This window comes from Danio rerio, chromosome 6 (genome assembly GCF_049306965.1).
Source record: "Danio rerio strain Tuebingen ecotype United States chromosome 6, GRCz12tu, whole genome shotgun sequence".
Lineage (NCBI taxonomy): Eukaryota > Metazoa > Chordata > Actinopteri > Cypriniformes > Danionidae > Danio > Danio rerio.
Genome location: NC_133181.1, coordinates 20,543,744 through 20,558,838, shown reverse-complemented (window position 1 = coordinate 20,558,838; position 15,095 = coordinate 20,543,744). Strand labels below are relative to the sequence as shown.

At 36.2% G+C, this 15,095-nt stretch overlaps 1 protein-coding gene across 2 annotated transcripts; it reads right to left on the bottom strand.

Moving 5' to 3' along the window:
- Positions 1–18: 18 nt before the first annotated feature.
- ddx17 (DEAD-box helicase 17) lies at positions 19–14,821 on the bottom strand. 2 transcript variants are annotated; one of them, XR_012407365.1, is made up of 14 exons: positions 14,402–14,738; positions 14,059–14,215; positions 12,400–12,496; positions 11,810–11,943; positions 11,649–11,714; positions 11,357–11,498; positions 10,004–10,164; positions 8,034–8,206; positions 7,567–7,677; positions 7,418–7,479; positions 7,267–7,326; positions 3,437–3,978; positions 1,416–1,646; positions 19–1,246 (listed from the first exon to the last, which is right to left on the bottom strand). XR_012407365.1 is itself a non-coding variant. In NM_001326391.1 (13 exon segments), coding segments are annotated over 13 exon segments (2,004 nt in total). In that variant the 5' UTR covers positions 14,458–14,821; the 3' UTR covers positions 19–692.
- Between the last annotated feature and the right edge of the window lie 274 nt (positions 14,822–15,095).

The window sequence follows — 15,095 nt, the reverse complement described above, 5'->3', positions numbered from 1 at the left end:
AAGAGTCAAACAGGGTCATTCTTAAACAGAGTGAACACTTTATTAAAATCTGTGAAAAAAAGAAAAAACTACAAAAGGGTGTTTTTTTTTCCTTCCCAGGTGCCAGCCAGTCAAAGAACTGGTGGTGTGATCAATCAAATGCCACTTAATCGGTCCATGATCCCTGTGGAGAGCTGTTTGTAAAGCCCAATTATACAATAACTAATTACACTACAGAGCTACCTTAATAAAAGTAAAACCACAGCATTTCTGAAACTGAAAAAGTTGATGGACAGTAGGTGGTTTTCTTGTGTGAGTGAGATCAAAATGGTTACAGGTTAGCAAAACTAATCAATAAAGGACATTAATAAAGCATATGTTGGCAGATTGACACAACTTTTAAAAACACCAATAAATGTTATTGAATTTTAAGTAAATGTATAAAAGATTAAGAATATAGACATGAAAAGGTGAAATAACTACCAATAACAGATCTTCAATAAACTACAGCTGCTTCTTAAGTTTGGCTTCAGATATAAAAAAAAAAAAAAAAAGTATAATGACATTAAATGCAAGCCCCGGGCACTCTGGACTGATTAAATGCAAAGCCATCCTTTTCTACAACAACACAATGTAAAGCACAGCATGTAGAACAAATATCACATATTACTGGAACTATTACAACAGGAAAACAAATCTGATGCTTATAGATGCTACTTTCTGGGAGGAGGAAGGGGTGGTGGTGAGCCAAACGGGTATGGGCCAGGACCCATAAAGCCCATCATAGGTTGCGGTGGAGGAGGGAACTGCTGGGACATAAGTGGTTGTGGACCTGGACCTGAACCTGGCCCAGGCTGAGGTGGATTTGGAGGTGGTGCTCCAAACAAACCTTGTGGAGGTCCGGGCTGATCTTGCCCTCCTGCACCCCCACCTGGATGTGAGGGTGCCCCTCTTGAGCCATACTGCTCTCCTCCTCCACCCCCACCCCCGTAGCTCTGGAATTGCTCTCCTCCTCCGTTATTATAAGAGGGACCTGAGTTGTAGTTGTTTCGGCCGTCTCTGCTGCGGTCCCTGTAGGAGGAGGACATGCGCTCGTCACGATTGCTCCCACCTGATCTTCCATCACGGCTGAAGTTGTTGTTGTTGCTGCTGCGGCCGCCTTTGTTCACCCCAGTTCCGGAGCGCATGCGCCGATCACATTCATCCTGGTACATCAGGTTGGGATTATTTGAGCTTGAATTGTTGCCACGGTAACGCATCCTTCCACCTACAAAATAGAGCCAGTCACAGAGGGATTAGGCCAGTAATGATAAATTACCAAAGACCACAGAAACTTGCATCCAAATGAAGCCTAAAATCTATTTTTATGTCAGTTTCTTATGAACATACAAACTGAAATTGAAATGCTTAACAGTTGCCCATCTTGAAGCTCTTACCTCCTCCTCCACGGCCCGTGTCCACAAGCTGCAGTAGTTTGGGATTGATAGCCTGTCTAGCCTCCTCAAGAACCCGAACCAGATCGCGAGCCTGGCGAAGGTTTCCAGGCGTGAAGAAGGTGTAGGCTGTACCTTTGTTGGTGCTACGGGCTGTGCGCCCAATTCGGTGAACATAATCCTCAGAAGAGTTTGGATAGTCATAATTGATGACAAATTTGACATCCTCCACATCTTCACGGGGCCAAAGTAAAGAATTTTACAAGGAAGAAAAGAAAAACTCAATTAGAAACTGAAGTAGACAGAGGCAATGGACCATTGCCTGAATCTGTGTTTCCCAACCCTGTTCCTGGAGACAAACCAACAGTGCTGATTAGAGATGTTTTGCATATCAGATCAATAGAATTCCAGATTTTGGTGTCTTTAGATCAGGTGTGTTTGATTAGAATGAATTTGAAAAAGTGTAATGCTGTTGCACCTTCAAAAGCAGGGTTGGGAAACACTGGCCTAAAAACTGCAACAAAACAACCTGCATTATTTGTTTTAGATCTTCCTCTTCACGAATAGCACAGACTTGGCTGTGGATTAAGGGTCGGCTATCAGAAATAAAGCCTAGCCTGATATTATTTTAAGAAAGCCGATATTAAAATCCACTAAAGACGCCATCAAAAGAAAGTCATCTAATGACCACAATAAGCTTTAAAGGGGTCTGAAGAGGTTTGTGTAATAATCGGTTCAGCACCAGACAAAACAAAAAAATACTGATCAGTTCACATGCATTCTACATTCACAAACTGAAGTAGCTGCCTCAGTTGACGTGACAAACAATAAAATGTCAAAACATTAGAATTTCTCCAATATTGACCATTTTAAAACTTAGACTTTGTTTCATGTTATAAATAACAAAAGGTCACTGCATTTATTAAACGGTAGTTGAGCTATGAATGTTTTATGTATAAACTCATATCGTCTAAAGATTTTGGTCGGTTCTTATAAATAATTGTTAAATTCATGATTTAACCCAAGCAGTTGTTCTGATGTTCAATCACTTCAGACTATCAGACCAATTTTGGCTGAATTATTTTGTTGTTTTCAGTGCATCACTATAATTGTAATCATTATGATAAAGTCAACCCAGAGGCAGGGTTCATTTTGCTTTCAATTTCCAATAGAGTATCTCGGTGATGAAGCATTAACTCTTTGCTAGGCTAAAGCTACTATGTGATTTTGTCTTGTTTGACACGATAAGCTTTCGAACCTAAAAAGGAACGATCCTGCTTGGATCTGATCCAATTTTTCTTTGTCTGGGACTCAAATATGAGCAAAAGAAAACTAAAACGATGTTCAATCTGTCACCACTCAAATTAAACAGATCTAGATAGATTCATTCTTGGGTTGCTAGGAAATCATTGCCTGAATTTTACTGAAACAAAAATAATCTATTTAGCTAATCTCTTGCAAAGGTAAAAAGTACTATAATGGAGCAAAAAAAAAAAGGCCAAAATACGTTTTCATTCAGCTAGCGAGACACTGTCCTAAGCAGACAAATAAACATGTTAGAAAGGAAAAAGCGGAGCTTCATTAGACTAAGCACTTACCTTTTTCCAATGATAGACATTACATCTAATCTTAAGTACAACATGAGCTATCAATGGAAATGAAATCTATGCTTCAGTTTATATTAAGACACTTGAGGTGGTGTTAAAGAGGAGAAATGTCAGGACAACATTAACCTTATTCCTTGACACTTCCTAAAAGTCTGTTTCTCATTACACTTAAAAAGGGGCTCTAACAACACTGCTATTGACCCTAAAGGAAAATAAACGTCTCCTTCAGGAAAATGATAATGGGAATTTTCTAAAAAATACAAAAATGATGTGCTAAAAATAGAGTGATATACCATTATGGCCTAATATACAATGCCACTTACCACACATGCTCAAACATACTTGAAGGACATTTGCCACACTATGGAAACAGTTCTCATCAACAGGGCAGTGACTTGGGCATGATCAGGTACTTACCCTAGGTTAGGTTACTCTTGGCTGGGATCAGTCCAGGGTCCCGTGGAGCGGCCCAAGAGGAAGAGGTTAATGTGGGCTGACGCGCTGAGCTGCCCCCCCTTCACCCTCGGCCCTGCCCCAGCAACGCCAGGCGGGAGCAGAACCGGCTCTGCCCCAGTTCTCTCTCTCTCGCTGGGTTGCAGGACCTCCACAAACTGGACCGGACTGTATCCAGCACTCTTAACTGTCTCTCTCCCTCTCTCTCTATCCCTCCGTGAGCCAATCAACCCCAGATCTATCTTAAGGGCAGACCTTCCTGGAATCTAACAGAGCCCTGAGGGGCCACAGGCTTGACATTTTTTTTTAATGGTCAATTCATTATTTGAGGTAAAAAGCCAGCTGATTCCACTGGCCCGCTTTATAGTCGAGATAAATTAGGGTGCAGCTGAAGGAGTCTATCCATATCAAGCCCTGTGCTACTGTCTGGTTACATGGTAGAGGGAGGCCGCTGTGTCAAAATGGCACAGCATGCCTGGGCAGGCACAGTTAGGAAGTCAAAAATCCTGAAGGGGAAAAAGAACAGTAATAGTGTAAGAGCCCTAGCATAACCCAAACATACCCAGAGAAAACAAAATAGCAATTCCAAGTGTCTTCGTGAGGTCTTTGATATTACAGATATGAATGATTCCAGAAAATCGTTTTGCACAATATAAAATGATTTACAAATATTGTAGTTCTGTCCAACTTCTATTCTGATCATGACTATTGATTCACTTCTTGTGAGGTTGGGACAATAGCACACAGTTTACTAGGGAAGGAGACTAGCGTTAGGACCCAGGTAATAGGAGGAAAGGATAGCAGCTCCCCTAGATCTGTGCTAGGGTCAACAGCGAGCCGGTGAGCCCCAAATGTGCGAGGATTTTTACATTAGTAACAAGAAACAGACAGCACAACTTTTACATTTTTGGAACAAACACCTTGTGGAAGTGGTAACTGACAAAGCAGCCCACCAGTAGCTCGGCATCACCCCAGAGTCCTTTTTGTAATTGTGAGCTTGACAACTCATCAATGAATGTTATATACAGTTGGGAGGAAAAACTAAGAGACAAAAGGTGATGGTGGAGAGAAGAAAGTACAGTTGCTGATGTGTAAAAACATCCAATAGAGAGAAACCATTAAAATGTCAAAAAATAAAGATTAAAGATGCAAGTTTGCTGAAGTGGTTCTTCAACTGAGTGTATTCTTTCAGTTGTTTTCAATGGAAGCACCACATTTTTTTAAACAGCAGCAGCATGGGGAGGCACTGAGCATCTATTTTACACAAAGCACTGCATGCACGGCATATGCTCTGATAGTTGGAGAAGTGCTCTCAGCTGAGTATTTTCAGCTTTAGTGTTCACTAGACTGAAAAGGCAAGAACGTTAGCTTGGCTTTTTTCATTAAATGACCATGAATTTTTCCAAATATCTAAATATACAATTTGTTACATGAAAAGGTCATTAAACAGAATAAATGATGTATGCTTCCTCAGCACAGCCCACTAGTGTACACAAGCAGTCTGACTTGAAAACACCATGTGCAAGTGACTGACAGTAAAATTCAGCTAAATAGTAGAATATCTATTTGACTCATTATCATTTTTAGTGAAGATCACAGCTCATTTTTATGAGAAAAGCTCATGTTACTGCAAACTCAGTTGTCAGTGTAAACTAGGGATGCACCGATACAATTTTTTTGGAACCGATCCGATCCCAATACCAAAATTTGCCGTATCGACCGATACAGATCCGATCCCGATATTGTGCAGTTTTTATTTTTATTTTTATAAAAACATTTTATAAAAAGCATAATAGTTTCTATAGTTCGGCTGATAAACGTAATATATATCTTCTTTAGTAAAAATAACAGAACCATAGGCCTAATGTACATGATAGACACAAAATCTAAAAACATGATGCTAGCTGTAAACTAGGCTACATTATTTAAGCATTAGTCATGACTTTGATCGGGTATGGTCCAGCTTATGGTTCCTTTTTAAATATTAAGATTTTTCTGTAATAGGCTACGAGTATTGACCCTAATCGTTGATAAAATAACCAGCCTTTTAAGCAAAGCCTGATTTTACAGCAGGTTTGAGGCAGACTAAACTAAACAGTCTGAGGCCAGTTGTACTTAATAAACATTCCCTTTTCTGTTAATGATAATCCGTCAGTTACACTTTTATTAATTTAAATCAACTACTTTGACCACAATGAGCCAGGCTTTACAAACTATTTGCAGCACTGAAAGTATTCCCCTCGGAAGAATAAACTCAGTCAGAAGGATGAAAGAACAAAAACTTATTGTGAGAATAATTTTACAGAGCAGTGCACATCACACGAAGCGATCGATGCATCACTGAGATACAGCGTGCAGCCCTCCGGTGTCTGCAGACACTTTCAAAACTTAGAAGCACTAAGGAAAGAAATAAATGTGTTGAGGATCTGTCCAATGTATTATTGAGTCTTTTCTAATTTAAAGTTTCAGGTAGGCCTACATTGATTGTAAAGAGCACATAATAACCCTATCTTTCGAATTATATCCGCGTCTGGCTTTACAGTAATCAGCCCGAGCTCGTCTGTCCTTCGGCGCCTCTGGCTCCGACTCGGCATAGGCAAGCGGCCCACAGCTTGCTCGCGTGCATGCGTTTGTGATGCAGACAGGCATGCGCTACTGACGGATCTGCATGAACAGATGCGCAGAAGTCTGAATTTACATATGTTGACAGACAGTCTGACCTGCTTATCGGAATTGTGAGAGATGTCGGTCCGACTCTATTTAATTGGATGAATTTTTTTAATTTTATGCTTTACCCAGAATATAAAAATACATATAAACACATTTAGATCATTTACTGTAATCATTACTATTGGACTGTGAAGAGACTTTCAACCAGCACAACAACAAATGCTTCTGAAGACAATCACCTACTGCACCTTTGACCACTTGAATATTCCACTGTGCTTCACATTAAACTATAGCATGGCATCAGAAGATTTGAGATATAGTAGGCCTACATGACAACTTTCTAGTGCCATATAATATGCGACCTTCATTGCTTTTGCTGGCTTATAAAGTTTGCAGCAAAAATATGCGGTATCCAATCCAAGTATCGAGATCAGTGCATCCCTAGTGTGAACATCTCTTCACTTCTTAAGAGGCAGATTGTAAACTCCCCATGCTTCCCAAAAGCGAGGCATGATCATTTAAAGACTATTTTACAAATGATCAATTTAATCTACATGTCCTAATGAATTCAAGACTGTCTGAAGTTTTGTGTATTTAGAAAGATACAAATACATTTAACTTGACACAGACCATGGTCATTTGTTAGTGATACCATGATAGGAACTTATTGTGTCTTGATCCTTTATTTGCCTGTGACAAAAATAAACATAATATTTACTTGATATTTAAAAAATGGTGTTGGATAAGTGGTTTACATGCGTAAATGCATAAGGAGTGCAAAAGTGACATTGATGTAAAAATATATTAATAAGCTTCATGCTCAAATTTGAATCAATTCTTATGATTTCATTTTAAAGCTCTAATCACCAAATAAAGGTGCTTAACTAACATTTTTGAAAAAATCATGTAAAAAATTGCCACAAATCATGAAATCTGAAATCCGCAGTTTGCATCCCTGCAAGTCTGTGTGTATAAGAGTGCCATCCGCTTTACTAGTGCATTCTAATGAAAACATCAAACAAATATGTGACTGCATGTTGTCACTGTTGTACTCGTCTAAATATTATATCTATTATTTTGTGCCCTAGTTATGTTATTAATAAGTATCAAAAATCAGTACATACCCAGACCCCGTGAAGCGACATCAGTGGCAATCAAAATTGGAGCTTTTCCACTGCGAAACTCTGCACACACAAAACATACCGCAATGACAGAAATCCAACATTATTACAGTCTCCTTTAATATGGAGGACATGAAGCTTAAAAAATGTTTACCTGTTAGTACCCAGTCCCTCTCTGGCTGGCTCTTGTCACCATGAATGCACATTGCAGGCCACCTGGATAAAGACACCACAAATTAAATACGCATCTTATATTGTTTTATCAATAAAATAAAAAAGAACGATTATAAAGGTCTGTCTCACCCATCTCTCCGCATCCTGCGAGTCAGTTCATCACAACGTTTCTTTGTCTCGACAAAGATGATGGTTTTGTTCTCCTTTTCAGCCATGATTTCCTCCATCAGTTGAATCAGCCTTTCAGAGCAAAAAAGAACATTTGGTCACACTTTATTTTGATGGTTCATTTGTTGAATTTAAGTTTCACTGCATCCACATGCCAACTAATTCTTATTAGATTATCTGTAGAATGTTAGGTTGGGATTAGGGTTAGTGTAAGGTAACATGTACTTGCAAAGACTCTCATAGTCAGTTAAATGTCTGTTGAAGGAGCAAATCAATAGATATTAAGCAAACAGTCTACTCAAATGTACCATCAAAATAAAGTGTTACCAAATATTTGAAGCCTTTTCATTTCATTTGTACAAAAAGTTAATTGATTTGTCTGAATAACCTCACTTTGTTATAGAGATAACAGGTAAAAATCAACTCACTTGTTGTCTTTTTCATTTTCCATGCAGACATCTACTATCTGCAGGATGTTGTGGTTCGCACTCAGCTCTAGAGCTCCTATATTGATTTGGACATAGTCTTGGAGGAAATCTTCAGCCAGCTGACGCACTTCTTTAGGCCAGGTAGCACTCCACATTAGAGTCTGTCGGTCAGGCTGAGGGAAACATTTTGCTTCATGAATTATATACAGTGCTCAGCATGATTGAGTACATTCTATTCTGAAAATGAATATTAGTATCCATTTCTCAGTTAATATAGGCAATGTATTTTGGTGCATTTAAACTAAACAGATTACACACATATTTATTAAATTAATATTTTGTTAATATTTTAGTCACCAAACATATCTAGAAATTGAAACATAATACAATTAAATTCAAGCAAAATATAGCAAATAAATAAATAAATAGACTACAAAATTACAACAAATTTTTTTCTTCTCTTGATTTTTCCTCTTTTTTTTTTTAATTTGTATTTTATATTTTTAATTTAACATATACATTTGGGTGTACTAGTTTTTGGACCGTTATTTTAAGATATTTAGTTAGATAAGCTCCAGATTTGGTTTCAGTACTGACTAATCTAATGTATATGCACAAATACAATATTGTATTGCTTCCTATTAAAAATATGAATTTAAAAAGATAGATTTGTGAGAGGTGTACTTATATATGCTGAGCACTTATTAAATTTCCAATGTTATTTTAAAGCTGCAGTCCATAAATTTTGCCGCTTTGTTTGCACTAATTTGCATTAAGTATATTCTGTACACAGGTGGAGCATTGGAACAGATCGCTACGGATGAATCTGATGTTTTGCTCTGACAATTAGAGCACCACTGTGGAAAAAGTACTTTTGTCTGTCAATTTGACTCAAATAACTTCAGGAGGGAATGCTATCTGAACAAGTAACATGTCGGAATCTTTGATATAACCAACTTAAAGAAAAAAAAAAAGAAATGCAATAAAACCGTGCTATATACCAGTGGAGATTAGGATCGCAATTAACTTTTCATCACATCAAACCATGCTCATTTTTCTTGTCAAACTTTCGTCTGAAATTAGTGAGAAACATTAGCATTACATTAAGATTTCAATATGCACACTAATTGTGATAAAATGTGATGTGTTCACTGAAAAAAAAATTCTTCTTTTATTTCATTTGTCTTGTTTCTAGTCTAAATTTAAAAAAAAAAAAATCTCAAAAAAATTAAGAAATTATATATTTTTTTAAATCTTGAATCAAGAAGAATTTTCAAGACAAGCAAAACACAGTGTCTTGTTTTAAGAATAAATATGCCTAAATGAAGTATTTCCTTAAAACAAGCTAAATAATCTGCAAATTATAAAAGGAAAAATAACTATTTTATTGTCTATTTAAGAAAAAGATCATTTACTCACTTAATATTAGCAAATTATTTTTGAAAGCAAGGCAATATGTTTTGCTAGCCTAGAAAATGCTTCTTGGTATACGAATTTTAAGATATTTGGACTAGAAACAAGACAAAAAAAATCCAAATAAAGTTAAGCAGCTTTTGCAGTGTTCTTTTAAACCAAAAGGCAAAAATACTTCAAATCAGCAACAAAATCTGATGTGACCAGTCCCATTACTTTTGTTGCTTAAACTCGAATTATGTTTTTAAAACATGGTGTGGTAACAATAACTGGAAAAACAGAGACAAAACTCAAAGCAATTATCCTTCCGAAAGAACCGGTGGGCTATAAAGCTTGATAACTGGATGTTCAAACTTCTTTCGCTGTGGCAGCCATAATGATCGTCACTATGTAACATGTGAGGCCTATGAAACAAACAGTGGCCCACAAAATCCACCAGTACCACTCCAGTTATAAAACACGATTGTTGTGCTTGAGTAAAAAGATTGGCTAAGGACTGCAGCATTAACACCCATAAACAATCAACACTAGTGGTTTCATATGAGAAAAATACTTACTCTAATTTGGTCTACAATTTTGCGTATTTGGGGTTCAAATCCCATGTCCAACATACGATCAGCTTCATCCAGCACCAGATAGGTGCAACGACGCAGGTTGGTTTTTCCTACCTCCAGGAAGTCAATCAGACGGCCAGGAGTGGCAATGCATATCTCAACACCTTTTGATAATCAAACAATGCTTATTAAAAAACAAAACATGTGAAGCACTACTGCTGAATGAAATAAACAAAAAAACATTCACAGCTACTATTAAAATCCCAGCAACTTATAGTATCACCATTACCAAAAATGGTTGAAGTGGTTAAAAAAATGTTTGAAATGGTTAAAACATCCCTCTACCAATGCAATAATCATTTCAAAGTGCATACCGGTGAATAAGTCATGAGACATGATTCTGTAAATTATGGGAGTAGACCAAGCATTACAAAAATGATCATGACCAAAAATGTTCAGCATAATTGATTGAATGGAACAGGACTCTACATTGTAACCATGTTTGTAACTGAAAACTACATTTATAAACATTCAAGCATATACACATCCAATCGGGCAAGTTTAAAAATAATAATTAATACCATTCTCAGAATAACTATGTATATATATTTTTTCAAAACAACATTGATATATTGTCAACTTGGAATTATAAGGTTCTATAAGCATTCTGAACGATTTTGAGCTTTAATGTTTTTGGATTTCATAGCAAACAGTATGTGTGCAACATTTGTTTTTTGTTTTTTTAATTCTTAAAATGTAAACAACTTATAAAAGAAAATGCCATAATGTAAAAAAGTTGTTATTTATTAAAAATATGTTAATAACTCAATTTTGACAAAAATGTCAGATAGAACCTTCTAATTCTAAGGTGTTGATATAGTTATAATAGTTTTCCTCTCTCCCATTATTATTACACAAGCTACAAAAAAAGGACGTAAACTTATTTTGCAGATTAGCATCCACACAATACAATTTTGCATGTGAAAGATGCTTGTAAAAGAGTTTGTTGTGTGTAGTGGTGAAACACTAGTAGTGCTTAACCAAGAATTTAGTGATTTTTGTATACATCAGTGCAACACAAGTGCTACTGTTTACACTAAAGGAGGGGTTAGAGATAGACCAATTAAAAATTATTAAGAGTGGATGAGAAAATATAATGCAGCACACTAATAATCACAACTTAAAGTATACACACACAAAATATTAAAAAAGGAACCAACATCATGCTGTCATTAATTTACTTATTTTATTTACTGTGAAGTTCACTCACTCCTCAAGCCCTCAAATAAAAGGTAGATCTCTAAAAGTTGGAATATATAGAAATGTTGAACAATTAGATGTTTTCTGTTCCCATACCTCTTTCTAAATCTCTGATCTGTGGCCCTTTAGGGGCTCCTCCATACACACAGGTACTCTTGATCCGGGATGATTTGCCATAGTCGAAAGCCACTTGCTGCACCTGCTGAGCTAATTCACGTGTAGGTGCCAACACAAGACACTAAACAAAAAAGACAGTGTTATTGACGAACACATTAACAAAGCACTTATGTGTGGTTCGAGAGTACAATAAATTACAACAGAATATCATTAGAATTCAAAATCAGAATCTAATTTTTATTTTTATGGTAAATGTTGAATGGCAACTTACGATGGGCCCATCCCCTCTTTCCAGATATGGCTGATGGTTAATGTGGACTATGGCAGGCAACAGATACTGTGAAGGACATTGAAATGAGCAAGCTTGAGTGTATTTAGAATGTTATTTGACACTTTTTAGCAGTCTGTTGGTTTTAGGTATGGGACTCTTACAGCCAGTGTTTTTCCAGAGCCAGTTTGAGCAATGCCCACCATGTCCCTGCCACTGAGAGCTAGAGGAAAACCTTGAGCCTGGATAGCAGTGGGCTCTTTAAAGTTCTGCTGCAGAAGCACATCCATTACATACTCTGAAAAAAAAATACATTTGTATCACTTGTATTGTTTTGTGCTTTGACCATTAAATAAAGAAAATAAATACACTCATTGAATAGAAACGAAAATTAGGTTTGTCAGCTGACAAACATTTGTCACTTTTGTGAATAATCAAAAACATGTATTCTTATGGACCCTTTTCACAAGACTTGAAAGTTTTTAATATTTTGATTTTAAAAAGATGTATTAACATTTAAATGTATTATATCATCTTTACATCAAATTACAACAAAACAAATAACCGTTTGTAATACAGAGTGTATAGGCCGGACATTAAATTTGCTGTTGTTTTCTCTTTTGGCTGCTTTTTTCAGTTTCACTACTTTTTTTTCCGTTTTCTGAAAGTCTTGATAATACCAGTGTTTCTTTTATTATTTCAGCAAACAGGATAAAATGTGAAAACTGGTTATTTAAATCTGAATTAAACTCACGAGGAAACTGAGCTTGATGAAAGTTGGTGACAGGTTTTGGACAGCCAGAGCCTCTGACGGTGATCTCTCGCTTTCTGCGATATTCCTCTACATCATACTATAAAACATACAAAGACAAATATAAATGCAAAAATAAAAGCAATAGCAGAACACAGAAGTTCCCTAAACCAATTAAAGGGCAATCATTTAACACTTTAAATGTATAATAAATAAATGCGTAAAGAAAACTTATTTCAGACTCAACCATGGTTTAATTTTTTTATTCGTTACATGATCATGACAGCTAAAATGTTTTTAAATGCTCTTTGCATGTATTTGTTTTTTTTGTTTCATTCTTAACGCCATTCCAGTTGTTAAAATAAGCCTGGGTTTAAACCATAAGGTTTCAATAAGAAAGAGGATCTAAGCATTATTGGTCAATTGTCGTACTCTACAGCATTTATTTTCTGGTGGAAACGAGATGATAACTAAATAAAAACAGTTCTGAGTGACAGAATCTATAATGAAAAAGTGATCTTTTTCGCTAATGGATAAAGACAAAACAAAAATGTTAGGAAGGAACTAATTGGAAAGAGACCCAGGCAAAACTCTGAACAAATCTATGAACTAAAATACCTAACAGCTAAACCTGCAGCAAAATAAATGTAATATTCTAAATTTATAATCATGCCTAGGCACTGCATGCTTACTCCAGTAGTTCTTACTCATTTAGGCCCACACGGAATCTGCGCGCACAGCATTCTGCAGATTTTTAGCCCATCATTAATTCTGTTTATTTACTTGATTAAATGTGTGTAAATCTATATTTATTCGTTTTTTAAATTAATTGCAATAATATTATTGACTATTATGAAAATGATCATCTGATTTATGTGCAATGCAGTTTGTACAGTAAAATTTTCTGTCTTTAAGTAGATATATTATATGATACACTTGCTTTATTTACCAAATAAAGTGAATCTAATTGGATTTGCATTGTAAACATTAAATAAAAAAAGACATTATTTTTTTATTTCATATATTAAGGTTTTAGTTATGATACTCCTAAAATAATTCCACAAAAATCCGCAGATTTTTAACAAAATTCTCCACAGAAATAGCAAAAAACGTCCGCATGTTCCCTCTTGCCCTACTCATTCATGCCAAATTTATGATCATTGCATTACAGACGGGATGTGCATGAATCTAATGCATGTGCTGCAGTGGTACAGTTGACTACAGTAATTCCAGCTATCCTTTCATGATATTCTGCAAAGAGGAATCTATACGCAATATCTAGATTAGCAATACTTAATATTATATTTATTTTACAGCAGATTTAGCTCTAAGTTTTTTCCATGCCATGCGGTTAATAACCCCAGTTAAAATACACCTTAATGTTCATGTATTCACAGTTCATAAGAGCAAAGTCATTATTTCAAGCTTTTGATAAATCACAACTTCAACTTTTTAAGTCATCGTTTTTCTCAGAGAACAGAAATGGGAATTCCATACACGCCAGCTTCCATTAACCATATTTGATCATTTTATAATGAAGTTTAATAAAACCGATTAAAACAATTTAGGACGTTTTTCCACCAGAAATGTAACGTTAATCAAGTAAAAACAGTCCGTTTCAAAATTACAGAAACGAAACTTTAGTAAATTGATGAAACTTACCTGACTCATGTGATGTACTTCTGGGTTTTCATTGTAGAAGTTCTTCTCAAACTTGGGTAGTTGGTCCAGGTCCCATTTCTTTTTCCTCAGCCGATCTCCCGGATTCCCAAACTTCTTCGGTGGGGGTGGGACAGCTCGACTAGAACCAAAGCGAGGCCTGTGGAAGATTCACGTCTTTTACCTCGAGTCATTTTCCTTCCAGTTATGAGCACCGTTTCAGAATAGTGTAAAACCAGTAGCTAAATTTGTTAACTTGGACATTGTACATCACATATCCATAAAAATGGCATTAATACATTGTAAACACACATGGACAAACAAGTTCCAATAAACAAAGGCCCACCCTCTATCCCGTCCTCGATCTCTGTCTCTGTCTCCATATGAGGAACTTCCTCTCATTTTTTACCTTGTCGTCAGGTAATGTTAAAGCTGAATAAAAAAGCTTTTTTTCCGAGTAAGTTACTGCACAAAAAAAAAGTAAGTTATCGTTATCTAGTTTGTAAAAAATGTTTTTTTTCTAATAATCGGTCGTGATATGTTTAATTACACAAATATAGTATGCGGATTGTCCATTAAACTGTTTACGGCCGCATGAAAACTAAGCTTCTACAATCAAACGCGCAAAAATACATCAGCGTTGTGCCAAAACAACAACAACATCTCAGTGCGGCCATGTACTTAAAATGTCGTCTATCTCTAGGCAAGTATGTGTCCGCCCCGTTTAATTTCGTTACTTTTAGCACGTAAGCCTCTATCGAGAGTGTATGAATAACGCAACTAAAAAGGCGTAGTCTGGTAAAGAATTCGCGTAGGGCCGTAAAACCGGAAGTCGCCTCCCTGAGTAACACAATTTACATTAAATAGTATTTTAAACGATGAACCATGCACAGATGCAGGCAAACAAACCAGTGCACTCGTGGAATTGATCAGAAATAAATAGACAGACTTTTGAAATAGAAGTTTGATAGACAGAATATAGCCAGTATGTAAAAAAAACAGGATCAGTTGTCTTCAAACTCCATTACAGTAGGCGGCGA